Genomic DNA, 18,098 nt, shown 5'->3' with positions numbered 1-18,098 from the left:
GTGCGGCGGAGGGTACAGGCAAGTGACTGATCCTCAGCAGTGGGCCCGGCCCGGCCCGGCCGGCGGAACCACTCCTCTCTCCGCCCCCAGCCGGGAAGGAGCTAGGAAGGAGCTTGGAAAGAGCCGGCTAAGGCCACCCTCGCGCCATCGCCCCGGGGGGCGGCCCAGCCGCGCCACCGCCCGCCCAGCCCCCGCGATCTCCTCAGGTGCCCGGCCGCGAATCCCTGCCGCCGGCTCCTTCCTCCCGCCCCTCCCGCCGCCTGGCGAGGGGCGGGACCGGCGCCGACTCCGCTTTCGCTCCGGCCCCGGCTGCTCTTTCTGCTCTTGCTCCCGCTGCAGCTCCCGCCGCTCCTGTTCCCGCACCGCTCCGCCGCCCCCACCGCCATGAGCACGGACCCCGTCGTCTTCGTGTCCGCCGCCAGGACCGCCGTGGGTGAGAGGAGGCAGCGCCGGGAGCCCCGCCGGGACCGGGTGGCAGATGCTTCCTTCGGGGCTGGGGGGGATGTCCGTGTGCTGATCGCTCTCCCTCTGTGTCCTCCCTCCCAGGATCCTTCAACGGTGGGCTGTCGACGCTCCCCGCACACGAGCTGGGCGCCGCCGTCATCCGGGAGGTGCTGCGGCGGGCCGGGCTGGCCCCCGAGGAGGTGTCCGAGGTGATCCTGGGGCAGGTCCTCGCCGCAGGTACTCTCCCCTCTGCACGGCCACATCTCTCCGTGGTTGCCCCAGTGAAACAGCTCAGGTTTCACCTTCCAGGACGTTATCCCTCGCCATTAGAAACACGCGGTTCCGTGTTAAAGCGCTTGAGCGGCACCGTGGTCACTTCTCCATGCGCTCTGGGTGACCGAACCCATAGTTGGGTTTTTGGAAAGGGTGTGGTGCAGGATAGTTTGGGATGTTTTTAAATCCCTGAAGCAGCTAACAGTGTGTGAATGTCAGTTTATTTTCCTTGTTACAGCATCCCTTCTCTTGCCTTGGTAATCTCTGCTCCTGAATTTAACATCCTAAGTAATGATAACTCCGAAATTTTAAGAGCCAGGCCTGCTTTTGTGCTTATCTGCACGATTGACCTGCAAAATCTGTAATGCCACTTGCTCAGAAACAAATATTTTGATTTAATGAAAATGTGGCTGATAGGGAATTGTTTTGAACAGGCTCCTGCTTTTTCCAGGGTCATGTTTGATCAGCAGAGTCATGGGACAGGTTTGTGTTTTAAAGGTGGAGGAAGGAAATAATAGAAATAAATATTTTTGTCTTACTTAAAGCTGAACTAGATTCCTGTATATTTTTAGCATGCTGAATGATGTGCTCTCCTTAAGCATTTCTTTGCATATAAAGAGCCGACATTACTTTGGCCTGGGGAGATGCAGATGAAGACTCTTTTCTTTGAATATAGTGCTCCTGTTATCTCCATCGGGATTACAACAAAGACTGGAAGCTTTCAGAAACTGTTCTTGTATAACAGTGGTTTTGGTTTCCGTGTGAACTTTGAGGGAAAGTTGTCTGCTGGTGTTGTATAGAAGATGTCAAAAGAAAACTCTTCAGCAAGTAGCAGTTTAAATGAGCTCTCATCTTACACACATGCAATGGGCTAGTGCTAATCTGAAGTGGGTGTTTCATCTGACCTGCCATCAAAAACAGAGTGGCAGATATAAAACTAGCCGTAGCAAATCCATGATCTTACAGGCATTTATTGATTGATAGTGTAAATGAGAGAGGTTCCTGTTTACAGATTACTGCTGGGAACTTCTCTATCTACCAACTGAAAGTAGGAGCAAGCTCTAAATTTTGGTGGAATTGGGGTACTGTTGTGAAAAGTGACAAGGTCAACATTCGTTTTTTTAAGAACAAAGGAAAAATGCTGGCCTGTTCCCACAGGTGCTGGCCAGAATCCTGTCCGGCAGGCGAGTGTTGCTGCAGGAATCCCCTACTCTGTGCCTGCCTGGAGTTGCCAGATGATCTGTGGGTCAGGCTTGAAAGCGGTATGTCTGGCTGCTCAGTCCATACTGATGGGAGAATCCAGCATCGTGGTTGCAGGAGGCATGGAAAATATGAGCAAGGTAAAGCAAATGATTGCACTCGCATTGCTCTGGCTTACCGGGAGCAAACAGCATTAGGTTATGTTGAAACCCTGTGTTTGTAGGCTGACATTCAGGAGACAGATCAAAAGAGTAGCAGTGATTTCTGGGCTTGCGAATGAATTTATACATGCAACAGTTGATTTCAGTTGCCTGCTTTAAAAAAAACCACAAAAACCAAAAAGGCCTCATATTGTAGCTACTGAAAAGGTGCCATGCAAACACATACTGCACTTAAAATTCCATTTTTATTTCCATCTAGCCCTGTTGTGGTGAATTATTTACCTGTGACAACTGGCAGTAGATAGATTTTTTTGTGTTACAAGAAGCCCAAAGAAGGAATAACTGAAAGTGTTATTGTTCACTAAGCAGTTTGAGCTTGGAAAGGAAGCAAAGCAGTTTTACTTCAAGGTGTTCATCCCAAGGCTGTGTTCACGAATGGTCCTGGGCTGGTGGTCTGATGCCCAAGAAAGGGGTGGCTTCTTCTGCTGGGACTCAGCTGCCTGTGCTGGGTGATGTTGGCTGTCTAGAGCAGACTGGTAGGATAGGAGACCCACGGCCTTGTGGCCTCAGGGACAATTGATTCAGTCTGGAGAGGAAATGCTGCTCCGTGATCTGCTGCTGGGGGAATGCACAGGCCAAACAGCGTGCCAGCTGGAAGGCTTTGTAGGGAAAGGCAAAGCAGACAGCTGGGAAGACTACTGAGATTTGGGGTAGCTACCAGCAAGTCAGGATTCTGTCTCTTCAGTGGTCTGGCTGTATTGTGCACTAGAGATGTAAACCATCTGACTCCTTTTGAAAAACCCTCTTGCAGGCTCCTCATGTCATTCACATGCGAGCTGGGGTGAAAATGGGAGAGGCTTCCTTGCAAGACACTATAATCCTTGATGGCCTCACAGATGCTTTTTATCAATATCATATGGGTATAACAGGTAAGTAATGACAGTCCAGAAAATGAAATGCTTAACTGGAGAGGGACAAAGAATTCACTGACAAGAATTTTCAGAAACTTGGAGTTACAAATAAGGTGTTACAAGCTGTCCTTAAGTTGTAGTCATGAAAAAGAAAGAAATTCATTATACTGAAAGACATTGAAGGCATCTTCCATTTTGTTTGCAAAGCTACTGTTCTGGGTTATTTTTGCTGCCTCTCTCTGCATCTCCTCCACATCTGAGAAATTTAATTTCAGGAAAAAAAAATAAACAAAATGATTCCTGTATGTAACTAGAGCATTTAGCAGCACAGATTTACAGTGAGGGGGAATTACGTAGTGCCCTGTTGGTACACACGGTTCTACAACTTCAGGTTATTGCACCCTGGATGGGTAGTCAGCCAATTGCTTTTTCAGACCCTGCTTATGAAACAGAGTAACTTCAGAACTCTTCCCTCTTCTGAAGCAGCTGTAGAAAGATCTGATCATAACAGTCCAGAGAAGAAATAAACTACAAAAGCTTTTTTGCATTTGTATTTATTTTGATATAACATCTGGGAGATCCCACACAGAAATTTTCAACCTCAAGAGAAAATATAGTAGAGCATCATGAGCAAACAAAATGAGGAAGTCAGAATGGAAACTGTTCAACAAGCTCAGCTGCTTGCTACAGCAAACATTGATGACTACCTTTGTGCTTACAATTTTACAACTTAAAATTTTAGCATTTCCTGATGGCAGTTTGCACTTTGTCCCCTGTTTCAGCTGAAAATGTGGCCAAACAGTGGCAAGTCAGCAGAGCGGAACAAGACCAACTTGCTGTACAATCACAAAACAGGGCAGAGGCAGCACAGAAAGCTGGCTATTTTACGAAAGAAATTGTTCCTGTTCTTGTACCTTCTAAAAAAGGTAGGTGTGAATGGATAATGAGAGGTGATTTTAAAGAAAAATCTGTTTTCTACTACCTCTCCTATAATCAATTAGTAGTTTCCTATTTACACAGCCTTTCTGTAAGTATGTAGCCTGTTGCTCTCTTTTTCAGCTTTTTCAGTGGATATTTTTTAAATAAGAGAGAAGCAATACAAATGTGGATTATCTAAATGTAGCTCTCTAGAAATACTAACACTGATACTACTACATAGACAAATCACTGACTTAACATAGGCCAGGATATGATACCAAAATCAGTATTTTTCATTTTTGTAAGGCTTTTGCTGCACTAAACTTAAAAATAGTCATGTTGATCTGGCAGACCTTGCCCACCTAATACAATATACTGTGACAATAATTAGGGTTACTAGTTAATTGACTAGGTGAAGTTACTTATATATTATTAATTGACTAGGTGAAGTTACTTATATTAGGTGTGGTTCTATTTAGGGATATAAACAGGCCCATTATGGTGCTGGAGCCAGAGATCTGTTTCTAGAGTTGGTGAATTCCCCAGCTCCTTGTGAGGTAGATGTAAAAGCTGAATTTTCCAAAAAGTTGTTCAACATTTGCATTGAATAGATCCTGCAGGAAAAGTCATGGCTTTAGGCCGCTTATAAACTAAGAAAGGGCTTTCATGACACTGATTTAGATAATAATGTTTAGTGACACTTGGCTGCTCTTTGTAAAAAGATTACTACAAGTGTCATTTGAAATACAGTCTTCTGCTAGAAGAGAAGCTATTGGGTTAGGAGCAGTGAGAACCAGATTGACTTCTATACAACTAGGCAGTTGTTAGTGTTTATCGTGGGGAAACCTGAGCTATGTACCCTGCTAAAAGGAGCTGGAGGGTTAAAGCAATTTGTTAAACTGGACTGAGTTGGATTCTGGTTCTGGCATAAGAATGGCTTGTTGGCTAAAAGGAATAGGGTGTATACTCCCACTCAGGTTGTTGTTTGTGCTGGCTTTCTGTTTGAGATGTGTGTGTGATTAGACCCTCCTGTGAGGGCATAACACTCTGTTTTGCAGGTCCTATAGAAGTTAAAACAGATGAACACCCTCGACATGGGAGCAACTTGGAAACAATGGCAAAGTTAAAGCCCTGTTTCCTGACAGATGGAACTGGGACAGTAACAGCAGCTAATGCTTCAGGTTGGTCCATCTGGCTAAAATGAAATGGAAAAGAACAATAGCTGCCTGTGGCTCAAGGCAGGGTCTCTGCAAGGGGTTTGGCTGCCTTGTGGGTACTGCTGAATGTATTTTGCAGGAAATGGCAATGTGTTTGACAACATAGGTAGAACTCAATTTTAGATGTGCTGAGGGATTTCTTTACAGATGAGTTGTCTTTCATTTACTTGTTTTCTATGAAACAATACAAGATTTTGAACATTAATGTCAGTATTTGATAGACTGGAATGAATTGAAATTACTTCCTTTCTTTTTTAAAAGCAGCTGCCTAGGGGTTTCTGATACTGTAGGTCTGGACAATGGAGAGCCGAATGATTCATGTTTGAAAATATTACTTTTGTGAGACTGCCACAGGCAGCTTTGAAACTTCTTCCCTTGTCCTCTTCCAAAGTCTACCTAATAAATCTGATGTACTTCTTTTTCAGATTGTCAGTTATTCCACTTGCTGCTTTCCAAATAGAATTACAAATGTGTCACATTTACAGCAGTAGTTAAAAGTTCCCTTTAAAGTGTTTGTGGCAGAGATCAGACTTGGTTGATCTGAACAGTACTGACCTAAATCAATAAAATATTTGTGATTTTTGATTTGTCGAGATTGTGAACTTATGCAAGCAGGAAAAACTGGTACGGTAAAAGCCCAACAAATACATACAAGTTATTTGTCATTCCATAGGTCTAAATGATGGAGCTGCAGCTGTAATTCTAATGAAGAAATCGGAAGCTGCTAGGAGAGGTCTTATGCCTTTGGCTCGGATTGTATCTTGGGCTCAGACAGGCATAGATCCATCTATAATGGGAGTAGGGCCCATTTCAGCAATAAGGAAAGCTGTAAGTAATAATCTATCTGTGTAATTATTATGTTAAAACTCGTGTTTGTAATTGCTTTTCATTTTCTGGCCGTGCCTTGGTTTTTCTATGTTCTGAGGAAAACTTAGTAGAAAAAAATAAACAAAGTGAAAACAAGACTCAAAATACTGGAGCGTATGTAAGATGAAGATTTCTAGTGCTATCAGGCTAGTGCCTACTTGTTGGAAAAAAACCCAAATGTATAGGTGTCTGAATGGAGTTTAGACCATAAACTAGTCAGGTTTGTAGAAGGGCACCTAGACAACCTTGGAGGCTAAAGGTCAAATTTCAGAGATGTGTGTGTGTAGTAACCTAGTGTTGATTCGGCCCTGCCACGATATGGTTCTGATAATGTGTCTGGCCAGGTTAATTTTCAGATCATTGCCTGATTGTATTTGTGACAGCACAACACTGAGAAGGGCTAGTGAGTGCATCTGCAATGGCATGGTGCCCTTGTGTTTCAGTTTGTGCTATGAAGAAGTTGGAGCACACAAACTGGATTCCTTTCAGGTCAAAGGGAAAAACGTGCACTCCAGAAACACATCTAATGTGCTTGGACCATTACTGCACCACTGATGTGCTCAGGGTTCAGTCCACAGAACAAGGTTCTCAAATAGAACACCCCAGTGAGCAGCCCTGATGGTACCACGCTGCTTGCTAATAAAGACGTAGCCCATGGCAACCCTAGCTGATTATTTGTTAAAACCGAGCTATGAAATTGAGCATGAAAAGAGCTCTTGTACAGCTAAGAACAGATTTGCTTTAGTATTCCTTCTTGGTTTTTTTAATATTGTGTAAAGGCCTTATTTTGTTCATCTCTGAAATGTCCTGGCAACATGGAAGCCTAACTTGAACTCACCCAAGCTCTGTGGCTTTTGACAAAAAATTCAGAACTGTAATGCTGAAGCTTTTTCTTATCAGATCTCAAACTGTTCTTTTAAATCAAAAAATGCTGTAGATGCATATACAATACAGTTTTAGTTTAAACTGTAGTAGACAAGCTGTCTTTAACAGTACCTATAATTGTGTAGGTACTCTGAAAAAGGGCACACTGCTCCTTAATGTAAACTTCGTAATGTGTGTTATCAAATACTTCACATCCTCCATATATTATCTGTTCATCTCTTCAATTTTTTATAGTAGCATTATATAGTGAGAGAATGACTAGGTTATACATTTTAGTGTTATGACATACTGTATTTTAACCCTCTACCAATACAGTTTCAATACTGTCTTTAGTAGAAAGAAGCCCTCCTCCTTGCCTGTAGCCTTGGACATGTACCCATCTGGCTAGCCTAGGTTGTGAATCATTGCTGCAGATGATTCTGTTGAGAAAGTACTGCTGTTAGAAACAGAGTAGAGGTAAAAATGTACACATCTGAAACGTGTCTAAGCCTGTACCAGAGTATGCAATTGCATCACAAGATTCTCAAGTGAAAACATGAACCAAACTATCACCCAAAATAGTTGCCAGTGAAGAGTTTCCTTCAAATGGAAACTTATGACTTAAAGGCAGGACTGTATAAATTACACGACACTAATGGTCTACACCTATTTCCTGTATAGAAGTCTTTACTCAGTAGGGAATCTCTGTAATATCATCAGACTGTGTCCTGAAAAACTGGCTTTTATTCTGTTAAAGCCTACTTTTGTATCTAGCGCTTATTCTAGTAAGGGCACCGTGAACAGTTCGATTCCCACAATTGCCCCACCGTAACTACGTGTGTAATATTAGTCAAGATTTTTATGAGCAGCCAGCATGTTGCAGCACGTTGTACTGATTTTTGCTGACATTGAAATTTTGTGTCTTCAAGAATTGTCATCAACCCTTGCTATAAAAAAATTAACTTTTTAGAAGTGGTAGCTTGATTATCCAATTTAAATCTTATTAAGATCTTCCTCTGATGCTAAGAAAAACCTAAAAGATAATAAGTTCCTATTTGTGCTGTTTTTTTCAGATTGAAAAAGCCAGCTGGACTCTAGAACAAGTTGACCTGTTTGAAATTAACGAAGCCTTTGCATCGCTATCTATTGCAATAGCAAAAGAATTGAAAGTAAATCCAGAAAAGGTAATGAATGTATTTGTAGGCTGGAATTAGTTTGCCTTCTGTAATTCAAACTTGTTCCATTCTTTGTGTATCTGGAATGTATTGGCAAGCATGGCCCTCTTGCAATCACTTTGCTGTAAGCAAACAGGACAGGACAGGAGCCCCAGCAGGCATTTCCTCACACTGCTATGCCAGCAGCTGGCTTTGCTAGCAGAGAGTTTCCCAGCTGAACAGATTACAATTTTTGTTGCAGGTTTTTTGCAGGATTTTTATGCAAATCTAGGCAACTGCTTGAGCATACTTGTAATTAATTCACAATTTGAACTTGCTGCTGAAAGTAGTTTGTGCTACAGTATTATTCCAGCGATGGCAAAAAGCCATCCCTGAATTCACCTCAGTTATCGTCAGAGGGCAACGATGGGGTCCTTTCAGAAGGAACACTGATTAACAGCTCTTGCACCCATGTTCACTTTCTCTGTGAAATGGTGTTTGTTGTTTCAGGGTCATACATAATCAAGGGCTAGATCTAGCTAAGTCATTCCTTGAAAGTCAGCTAAGCTAGTTAAATGTTCTTAACTTTACTCTGACCATCTATATTGGCTTTTCTTTTTTCCCCCCAAGATTAATATCCAAGGGGGAGCTATTGCTCTTGGCCACCCTCTTGGAGCCTCTGGTTGTCGCATCCTTGTAACTCTCCTACATGCACTGGAACGAACTGGTGGAAAACGTGGTGTTGCTGCTCTCTGTATCGGAGGAGGAATGGGAATTGCCATGTGCGTTGAGAGATGAACACAAGTGAATGAATGAACAGCTAATGTTAACTAGCTTTTCAACATTTTACTAATAAACTTCTAATAAAGGAGCTCACAGTTGTCTGTTTTGCCTAAAATTAAATAAGCTTACACCATTACTTTTTGCCACTTAATCACTGCCTTGTCAGAGACTGGTTATTAACACACACTAGAACTTAAGTCCTCAGTGCAAGGACCAACCTTGCTTTCAAAAATTAAGTTTGTTCACAAGAAAATAGCAGCAACATTCAACCACCTGTTTTATTAACATTTTAGTTATAAGAGTGGGAAGTGTAAGTGAAACAAACATAAATAAAGCCTAAGTTATTCTTCAAGTGCTCCAGACTGAACTGCATCCTCATAGCACCCTCTCTCTTCTTTTGTCTCAGGGTGCAGTTTAATAAGGTCATCAATTCGAAGAATAGTAATTGCAGCTTCTGTTGCAAACTTTAGGCTCTTAGTTTTGACCATGGTGGGTTCAAAGACACCGGCTTGTTTGTTATCACGAGGTTTTCCATTGATCAAGTCAAGACCAATCCTGTAAAGAAAATGTTGTCAGATGAAGAGGTAGAAAAAGCAGAAATACAGTTGGGAGTATGCTGTGTAACTACTGCTGTGACACAGTGACACAGACAGAGGACAGAGGCAGAAATTCAGTGATAACACATGCTTTTTTTACCACACAAATCACAGTTCAGCAAACTGGGAGAAGAATTTTCCTTTAAGTCACCAACCCACATCACTTTTACTAGCCTTCTAACAGACAGATACTTGCCATTTCAGATTTTTGCGCTCTGGGTTAACTTGAGCCTCGTTGTGGAATGCTCTCAACTTTGCAACAAGATCTGTTGCATCCTGAGCGGCATTGACTGCCAGTGTATTTGGAATTACTAAGAGGGATCTTGCAAATTCTGCTATTGCAAGTTGTTCACGTGACCCCTAGAAAGAGGAAAAAAGTTTTTAAACCAATTGGCTGCAACAAGAGAGGAAAAAATACAGCCACCATCAAGAACATCAATAATAGGGAAAGGTTTTCACATGCAAAACGTGTTTGGGTCAAAGAACCATATAGTCTAATTATCAGAAAAAGAATAACTTGTATCCTCCATTTTAAAGAAGCATCTTATATGACCCACAGAAATGACTTCAAATAGATGAAAATAAATGCTTGAAAATTCATTGTCCCAGTCTGACATGCACACACTGTTGCTGCTTTGTGCAAGACTTACCATGCTGGTTGCATAATTTTCAAGATATATTGAAAGTGCTGCCTCTACAGCACCACCACCTGGGACAACAGACTTGGATTCCAAAACCCTTTTGACGACACAGAGAGCATCATGTATAGATCGCTCCATTTCATCACACATGAAGTCATTAGCTCCTCGTAGGATAATTGATGCTGAAGTACGAGCCTTTGTGCTAGGAAAAAAAAGGAACCAGAAGTCAGCTGTGTGGAACAGAATATAAAACTCTTCTTGCTAAAAATATTTCTTCTACAGTCAAGTTTAGTTGAGCCTTATTCTTTCAACATTTAAAATAAATTCTTAACACTGTTATGCACTCTTGCAGGATATGTAAACTGTAACTTAAAAAGTCAGTATTTTGATTTCTAATATGCAAGAACCTAGTTTGAGTTTTAGTCTTTTAAAGAAAGCCACCTGTCAAAATATGATGACAAGGTATTTTCCCATCAGATAGGGGAAAGTGTACTTAAATATTAAGAAAGATCTCTTTTGCACACCCATCAAGTAAACTAATGACTGCCAACATTACTGTATAGGCACTCATCATGTAGCTGCCCCACAAGTGCCACAGTCAGAGCGTTTCGTTCACACAAATGAGACTACAAGAAGTTGAACACTTGGGAAGGATATTGAAGCAGTGGAAAAGTTTATATCCGTGGTATGCTCTTGTTAAATGTAACTACTCAGACCACTGAGATGGTATGGAAGTAAATAAGTGGGATTTTATCTCAAACTTAGAAAATATACACAAAACTGAGTATTTTAAAAAGGATCCTTACTTCTTGATTAAAATCAGCTCATCATCACAGATTCTTTCTTGAATCACCTCTTCTGCCTGTCCAAGCATTAATGCCTCAAAGCTCTCCTCACCTTCAAGGTTTGCAAGGGTTGAACATATGGTTGCTTTAATAAACAAAAAAGTGAAGTTAGCATTCAATTCCGGCACATTATCCTCTTACTGGAACAAATATACAGAAAGAAAAACAGAAATTGAAAACAGAAATAAAAGCTGCGTAAGTAAATTTTTCTTAAATTAAGCAGCACCTCTAATTCTCGGGCAGCAATTTAATAATCCACTGTTTATAACTGATACTGCTCCTTTTGCTCACCTTTTACAGCACCTACTTTTCCACAGCTAGTGCAAACTCCCATGCTTTACCACAATGAATATGTTTTCTTCCAAATTTTAGAACTGACAGATAAAAAAACTGTTTAGGACCAGATTTTTTTTAAGTATGTATTTAGAGATCTAGGAATTCTTCACTTGCCTTGAACTATCTAAACAACGTACTTAATTGTCTAAACAGAGGCTTATGAATGTGTGTATAATAGAAGACTCATAAATAGAGATTATGGCTCCCACTTCCACAAGAGGCCAGTCTTCACAGTGCAAGGCAGTTATTTTCTTCCCCCACTGTAAATCTTCAGCAATCAACCCTTAGAGAAGTCATCTACTCAGACAGAAGTCACTTAAAAGCAACAGTAAAGTTAAAAACAAGTGGCTCAGCTTTACTCATCCTGACCTTCCATGTTAAAAAGCCATGTTTTTAAATTAGCAACTAATATGCCAACAACAGCTTTTACTTTAAAGAACACATTAAAAAAAAAAAGTTATTTTTATATACACATACCTCCAGATGCCTTAGCAATACGCTTAAGGTCCTTTTTTACAACTCTTCGTACTGCCATAGCCCCAGCATCAACAAAGTATTTCAGACACATATCATCAATACCTCCAGTGGTGAGAATAACATTGGCACCAGTGGCCAAAATCTTCTGGATCCTTTCTTTGGTAATATCTGACTCTCTACAAAGACAAAGTTATAAAAATGTATTTAAAAATCTACCATCTACCTGTCAGCCCATTTCCTGGAACCTTAATGCAGAGTTCTGCAAGAATGGACCACTGCACAAACATACTTGGATTTCTCAAAAACTGACTTAAAACTAGTCTGCCTCCAGAAGTGAAAACTTCTACTGCTAGTATTTTATATTGTTGGGAAATATAAACATTCAAAATATTTTTACCTCTTGCACTCAGATAAAATTACATCGAGCCACCTCAACTGGAGAGACCAAATCAAGCCTGTGAAACCCCACTGTCTGAGTTACTCAAGCTTCCACACACCTCTGCCTTATTTGGTCCAGCTTCTCAGGGTCTGAGATAACAACCTGAACACCAAGCTTCATTTTTGCTTTCTGCAGGCTGAAGTCAAGGCATGCAATCTTTGCATTAACTATTCTCTTGGTCATACCTGGTAAGGAAAAACAAAACAGAAAAAGGGGTTTTGTCAAATCAAGTTAACAGAACATCAAGTCAGCATTAGAGATTAAAACTAGTGTTATTTTCACATTTCAGATTTCTGTTTCCTTCTCCACCTCCAGTTCTGCCATAGTGCAGAAAAATGCTAATAAAGATTCCTGTAACCTGTTACCTTTTTACATACCCCGTCCCCGTAATGCAAATGACCAGGAAAATCTAACCTATTGGCCTTGTATCCTCTAAGTTACCTTACTGCAGTTCTGCTAAATGTAACAGCTCCCCACAAACCTGGCACTGGCTCTTCACAAGGGAGACGTTAAAGTTCCACCAGACCACAGTGTTACTGTGCTGACACTGAACTAGGGAAACTACAGCAGTGTACCAACACTTTGCACATCACTGCAAGCTGGCAGACTCTAGTTTAAAAACCACTGGTTGAGTACAGTATTTTGTGTTCTTGTTTGATTGTTCTGGAATCAAAAACACATGTGAGTCGTGACTAATATAGTCAGTAAGAAGAGCCACACAGAAAGACTAAGAGGACTGAGTTCACACAAAAGATTTATGAACAGAGCACGTTCTTACCCTGTGAGCCCACCACGCAGTTGAGAGCATAACCGTTCACAAGAATGCTTTCTTTTTGGCTGCGTCCATGGGCCTTCAAAACATTAACAGAGTTGATTGGATACCGAGCCTGACCCTTCTGGTCTGTGTATTTAACTGCTAGGGCAGCATCCACCACCATATTAGCAAAGAAATCACCATCACTGAAATGCTGTTAAGGTTAAAACTGAAGAAGAAAACTAGCATTATGCTTAAGAAAAGAACACAAAACAAACACGTAACTAACAGTGCCCAAATTAAGTTTCCAAAAGAAAACTTCAGAAATGCATCAAAGTGCTAGCTCTCTTTTTCACTGCCTTAAAGGAATGAGTAATTATAAAAACTGAAAGACTGGTAAGAAAACTTGTTCTTTAAGAAAAATATCTTAAGTTCTGTCTTCACAAAAACTAAAAATGATGGTTTTTCTATGACTATGGAGTGAAATGCAAGTTTCTTTCTTCTAAATTCACTGCCAGGTACTTCTGTAACACATTCTTCCATTCACACAACTCTTTATCCAGTCTCGCTAACAAGCAATGCAAATGTTAGGAGACAATATGCTGTTAAAGCTATTACCAGTGCCAATCCAGATTTAAATAAATTGGAAGAGTTTGAACATGTTTTCCCATGCCAAGTAATATTATCTGTGATACATTTTTCACACTCCTTTTATAGAAACAACAGCTTAAATATTATACGCTCTTCATATAAACTGCTGCAAAGGAAACTAGCCTAGCTCCTCAAGCTCTCCAATCAACCCCCTCACTTAACTCACTTGATCAAGTTAAAGGATACACTCCTATAATTTTTGAGGACATTGATGTTTTAGCAGCATTAATTAGGCACTCCCTGCCCAATTCATCTGTGTTAATAACAAGATTTTCATTGATGTAGCGTACAGCTTCCCTGAAGAATAAAGACAAATACTGGTAAAGAACCACTCCGACAAAAAGACAAAAAACTTACAAACATGTTTTCAGCCCCATTAAATATTACCCTAAAGAACAAAGAGATGAAATCAATTCACCTCCTAGGACAGTAATGAGACTGCAGAAATACAAGTGAAAAAACCCCAAACCAAACCAACAAGAAACCCAACAATATCCCCCCCAACAAAGCCCCATATCCACTTGGTACCAAGAAGTCTGTATTAATACAGTCACAAATACAGAAATTTAACTGTATTAGTTTCTTACTTGCAAGCAAGTCGGTATCCACCAATGATGGAGGTAGGATGAATTTTCTGTTTCACCAGCTCATCTGCATTTTTGAGAAGTTCTGCAGCAATGATTACCTGTTTGAAACACAAACATTAAATATATTCCACATAAGCAAAATAACTACCTGGTGCAACCTAGAACTATGAATAGTTTCTGATATCAGGTGAAAGCCACCTGATTCCAACCCCCACCAAGCTGTCTAAAGTCTCAAGCAAGTTTTCAACACTCAGCATCCTTGTTAGTCCTAACACTTTATTTTCTCACGGTTGTTAAAAATTAAAAACCTTAATTCAGCATCTATTATCAACCTTCAAGAAAGAAAAAACAGGTAACAGAACTGAAGGAAGCAAATTCCCTTCCCGAGCACCAGTTGCATACAGAAACTAACACCTTTAGAAAACTGCAAAGCCTGTTATTTTACTTCTGCAACCTACTTTAAAAAGTGCTTACGGTCAACCCCAAAGTTCTTAATTCTATGTTGTTGATCGACACTGCATCGATATTGATAACAAGTAAATGAAAAGCCGCACTGTGATAACAATAAAACACTAACTTTTGATGTATCTGCCTGTAAAACTTTCTACGTACCACTGAGGTGGTCCCATCACCAACTTCTTTGTCTTGCAGGTCTGCCAGCTCACAAAGAACTTTTGCAGCAGGATGTTCCACTTCTAGTAGTTTCAGAATGGTTGCACCATCATTAGTAATGGTCACATCCTAGTTTTCAGAAATCAAGTGTGAAAATTTCTATTACATTTTTACTTTGGTGTTTCTTAGCATTCATATAAAGGGAAGTTAATTATTCTTTGCAAATGTCCATAAAATAACTATTTATACCAAAAATTTCATGCTTCTTTTTAACCAGAAGTCCCACTCTAACAACAGATATGCTACCAATGCAGAATGTGCACTTCCTTTTTAACAGAAAAGCCTTCATGTTACAGAATCTCATCAAACATTTTGCACGTACCTTGGTAGTAGTTGGGCAATGACTACCCTCTAATACACAATTTTATTACAACAGCCTGGAAAATGACAAACTTTCTTCAGTTGCTTGAAATATTTTAAAATACAAAATACTGCCTTAAAATCATTATGGGATTATTTGAATTGGGTTTTTTTTTCGGTTATTTCTCCTGATGTGGAGACCAGAACCTGACTTAAATGGTGATACTCGCTTCTTGGAATCTGATGATATATTTAAAGTGGTGACAAGAACTTTCATACAGAAAAGATACAACTGTAACACATAAACTACCACAACAGATGAGACTAAAATGATGTAGCACACATTACCTGATAGTCAATTTTACCACAGTTCTCCTATCCCCCCCTCAGAACCATGGAAAAAAAAAGTCACATGCACATTAGGCCTATGAAGCACACAAAGTGGAAGCACTTTTACACAGAAATATAAGTTCTTCTGACACTTCTTAAAGGAAGCTTACTTACCCCTATATCATCCACCAGCATCTTATCCAGACCAACTGGCCCAAGAGAGCTCTTCACAATATTGGCAATAGCAGATGCAGCAGTAACTGAATAAATGAAATAAAAAAACAAAGGATAAAGTTTTATCTTTCAGCTTCAGAGTGAGTCTCAGGTTTCCAAGAACCCATTATTCAGAAACTAGAAATAAAGTGATCTAATTTAGGAGTAGGTTTCGGCCTATCTAACTTGAAGCTTTATCTTACTTTGCTAGGCTTGCTGCTACTAAAAAATACACAATCTCTGCCAAACCTTACTCTTCCCTTCAAGCTAACTAGGTTTAGCTAACCATGTTTAGCTAACTAACCTGGCAAAACTGACTGATAGAAAAAGAATCCTTTTTGTGCTGGATTGGTAAAATGGAGGACAGGAGTGAGGTCAGACGAGCAAAGTACTGGTGCTTTTTTGACTGCAGCAAGTCATACCATGAGACTTCACTCTCATTTACTCCTCAGTTCTCCCCAGAGATCCATGGTATCACGACATATCAATTAGTAAAACACCTTTTTCTCCGTGACTGAAACAAAACACTTACTCTGCAACTAAGTCACCGAAGCAAAACGGTGACCTTTAAGTCAAAATAACACAAAGCTAAAATACGGGCTCATTCAAAGGTTGTTCTGCCAACTTCATATAGGAAAAAGATACAATCAACCTTTTCCTTCAGACCGTGGCAAGTTTTTCTCTATCCCACAAGCATAGCCACTTAATCTAGAAAACGAAAAAGTGGTAGTATAATGGGAATAGTTACAACTCAGAGACCTTCGCTTCGAACAATGCAACTGTTGCTTTCGCTTCAGAGGAGTAATGGCAGCTTTCTAGAAGAAACAACATTGTACCAAAGGTGGCATTATCAACTGCAATCTCGGTCGTGAAATAAGGTCATTCTCATTCTAAGTGTACTGCCTAAAGCATCGCCAGAGCTGCAAGGCTCTCAGGATCATCAGCAGGGAGGTCTTCAGCTTCTCCCTTTGTCTTTTATCTACTCAGAATCTGAGATGGGTCTCGGAATTTGCAGCATTCCCCCGGGAAGCATTGCCTCTTGGGGTACAATCCTGAGCGATGGGGAACGTGTTTGAGAACCACAGTTCATTAAGAGCCACACTCATCCCGAGGACGGTCCCTACATCCCGGAGCAGGTTATTCCCCTGGGCTGGTTAGCGGGTCCCTTCCGCCGCCCGGCCCCTCAGCCAGCCCGCAGGCCTTGCCGGCTCTCACCCTGCGCGGCCGGGACGGAACCGAGCGACCTCCGCCCAGCAGCCGCCCTGCCCCCGGTGTGTGCCGCTACCCAAGGGGAGGAGGGCGCGGGACGCAGGATCCCCCCCGCCATTCCGGCGCCTGGGAGCGGTGCGGGATTACGCGTGCCCCTCGTGTGCCCGCAGGGAAGGAGCAGTGCCTCCCCCGCCTTCTTTCCCTCCCCGCAGGCGGCAGCGGCCCGCGGCGCGGGCAATCCGGTGGGAGGGCGCGGCCGCTCCCGGGCGAGCACATGGCGGCGGTGACCACAGCCGCGCCATGTTCACTCCTTCATGCCCCTCCCTTCTCCCTCCGGCCGGTCCCCGCCGGGGCACACCGCCATTACCGTTCTGCGTGCGGACCGTATCGCCGCTGGTGCGCTCGCCGAACACGGCCAGGGGCCCCTCCATGGCCGACATGTTCCCGGCCGGCCGCGGCACTCCAGTCACGGCAGAGGCAGGGCGCGGAGCGGCGCGACGGCCCGACCGGCGCAAGGCACGCTGGGACCCGCCCCCCGCCAGAGGGCGGGGCGACGGGGGCCGGCCCTGCCAGCGCTGGGGGGGCGGAGACACCCCGAGCCTGACCAATCCTGGACCGCGGCACCGCCCAGCCTCGAGCCGCGATTGGCGGGCGCGGCTGGACAAAGCCGGCGCGCGACGAGGGGCGGGGGCGCTTCCAGGAGCTTCTAGAAGGTGGCGGGGGTTTGCGCGCGCAGGCGCGCGGGGTCCCGCCGGTCCCGGGGGAAAGAATGGGCGCGGAGTGGGCGGGGAGCGGCAGCGGGAGATCTGTGCTATCCAGCCCAGGGGAATAACCTGCTCCGGGATGTAGGGACCGTCCTCGGGATGAGTGTGGCTCTTAATGAACTGTGGTTCTCAAACGCGTTCCCCATCGCTCAGGATTGTACCCCAAGTCCCGGGGGAATGCTGCAAATTCCGAGACCCATCTCAGATTCTGAGTAGATAAAAGACAAAGGGAGAAGCTGAAGACCTCCCTGCTGATGATCCTGAGAGCCTTGCAGCTCTGGTGACGCTTTAGGCAGTACCCTTAGAATGAGAATGACCTTATTTCACGACCGAGATTGCAGTTGATAATGGCACCTTTGGTACAATGTTATTTCTTCTAGAAAGCTGCCATTACTCCTCTGAAGCGAAAGCAACAGTTGCATTGTTCGAAGCGAAGGTCTCTGAGTTATAACTATTCCTATTACACTACCACTATTTCCACAGCCAGTGGAG

General features: G+C 42.5%; 2 protein-coding genes and 1 non-coding gene across 3 annotated transcripts; 1 reads left to right on the top strand and 2 right to left on the bottom strand.

The window, feature by feature from the left end:
• Positions 1 to 283: 283 nt before the first annotated feature.
• Positions 284 to 8,887, top strand: ACAT2 (acetyl-CoA acetyltransferase 2). The gene is made up of 9 exons (XM_050314859.1): positions 284 to 433; positions 547 to 681; positions 1,876 to 2,057; positions 2,890 to 3,007; positions 3,772 to 3,915; positions 4,966 to 5,088; positions 5,798 to 5,952; positions 7,929 to 8,039; positions 8,640 to 8,887. The coding sequence occupies exons 1-9, from the start codon at positions 385 to 387 to the stop codon at positions 8,805 to 8,807; spliced, it is 1,185 nt and encodes a 394-aa protein (XP_050170816.1). The 5' UTR covers positions 284 to 384; the 3' UTR covers positions 8,808 to 8,887.
• Positions 8,888 to 9,045: 158 nt separating this feature from the next.
• On the bottom strand, positions 9,046 to 17,373 carry TCP1 (t-complex 1). Its single transcript, XM_050314858.1, has 12 exons — positions 17,210 to 17,373; positions 15,595 to 15,680; positions 14,731 to 14,859; positions 14,119 to 14,216; positions 13,718 to 13,828; positions 12,905 to 13,086; positions 12,185 to 12,311; positions 11,688 to 11,863; positions 10,836 to 10,959; positions 10,039 to 10,231; positions 9,585 to 9,748; positions 9,046 to 9,347 (listed from the first exon to the last, which is right to left on the bottom strand). The coding sequence occupies exons 1-12, from the start codon at positions 17,280 to 17,282 to the stop codon at positions 9,134 to 9,136; spliced, it is 1,677 nt and encodes a 558-aa protein (XP_050170815.1). The 5' UTR covers positions 17,283 to 17,373; the 3' UTR covers positions 9,046 to 9,133.
• Positions 16,240 to 16,375, bottom strand: LOC126640828 (small nucleolar RNA SNORA29). The gene has a single exon (XR_007629158.1). It is a non-coding gene; the product is annotated as a small nucleolar RNA SNORA29 (small nucleolar RNA).
• Positions 17,374 to 18,098: the final 725 nt, after the last annotated feature.

Source organism: Myiozetetes cayanensis, unplaced genomic scaffold (genome assembly GCF_022539395.1).
Source record: "Myiozetetes cayanensis isolate MyiCay16 unplaced genomic scaffold, myiCay2020 scf2-11, whole genome shotgun sequence".
NCBI classification, from domain to species: Eukaryota; Metazoa; Chordata; class Aves; order Passeriformes; family Tyrannidae; genus Myiozetetes; species Myiozetetes cayanensis.
This window is presented reverse-complemented; position numbering and strand designations above follow the sequence as displayed.

Coding starts and splice junctions, on each gene's coding strand:
- TCP1 (XM_050314858.1), bottom strand. CDS start 17,282: ATGTCGGCCATGGAGGGGCCCCTGGCCGTGTTCGGCGAGCGCACCAGC. Junction 14,217..14,730: donor GTGATGGGACCACCTCAGTG/GTACGTAGAAAG, acceptor TGTTTCAAACAG/GTAATCATTGCTGCAGAACT. Junction 9,348..9,584: donor GAGCGCAAAAATCTGAAATG/GCAAGTATCTGT, acceptor TTTTCTTTACAG/GATTGGTCTTGACTTGATCA.
- ACAT2 (XM_050314859.1), top strand. CDS start 385: ATGAGCACGGACCCCGTCGTCTTCGTGTCCGCCGCCAGGACCGCCGTG. Junction 434..546: donor CGCCGCCAGGACCGCCGTGG/GTGAGAGGAGGC, acceptor CCTCCCTCCCAG/GATCCTTCAACGGTGGGCTG. Junction 3,916..4,965: donor TCTTGTACCTTCTAAAAAAG/GTAGGTGTGAAT, acceptor TCTGTTTTGCAG/GTCCTATAGAAGTTAAAACA.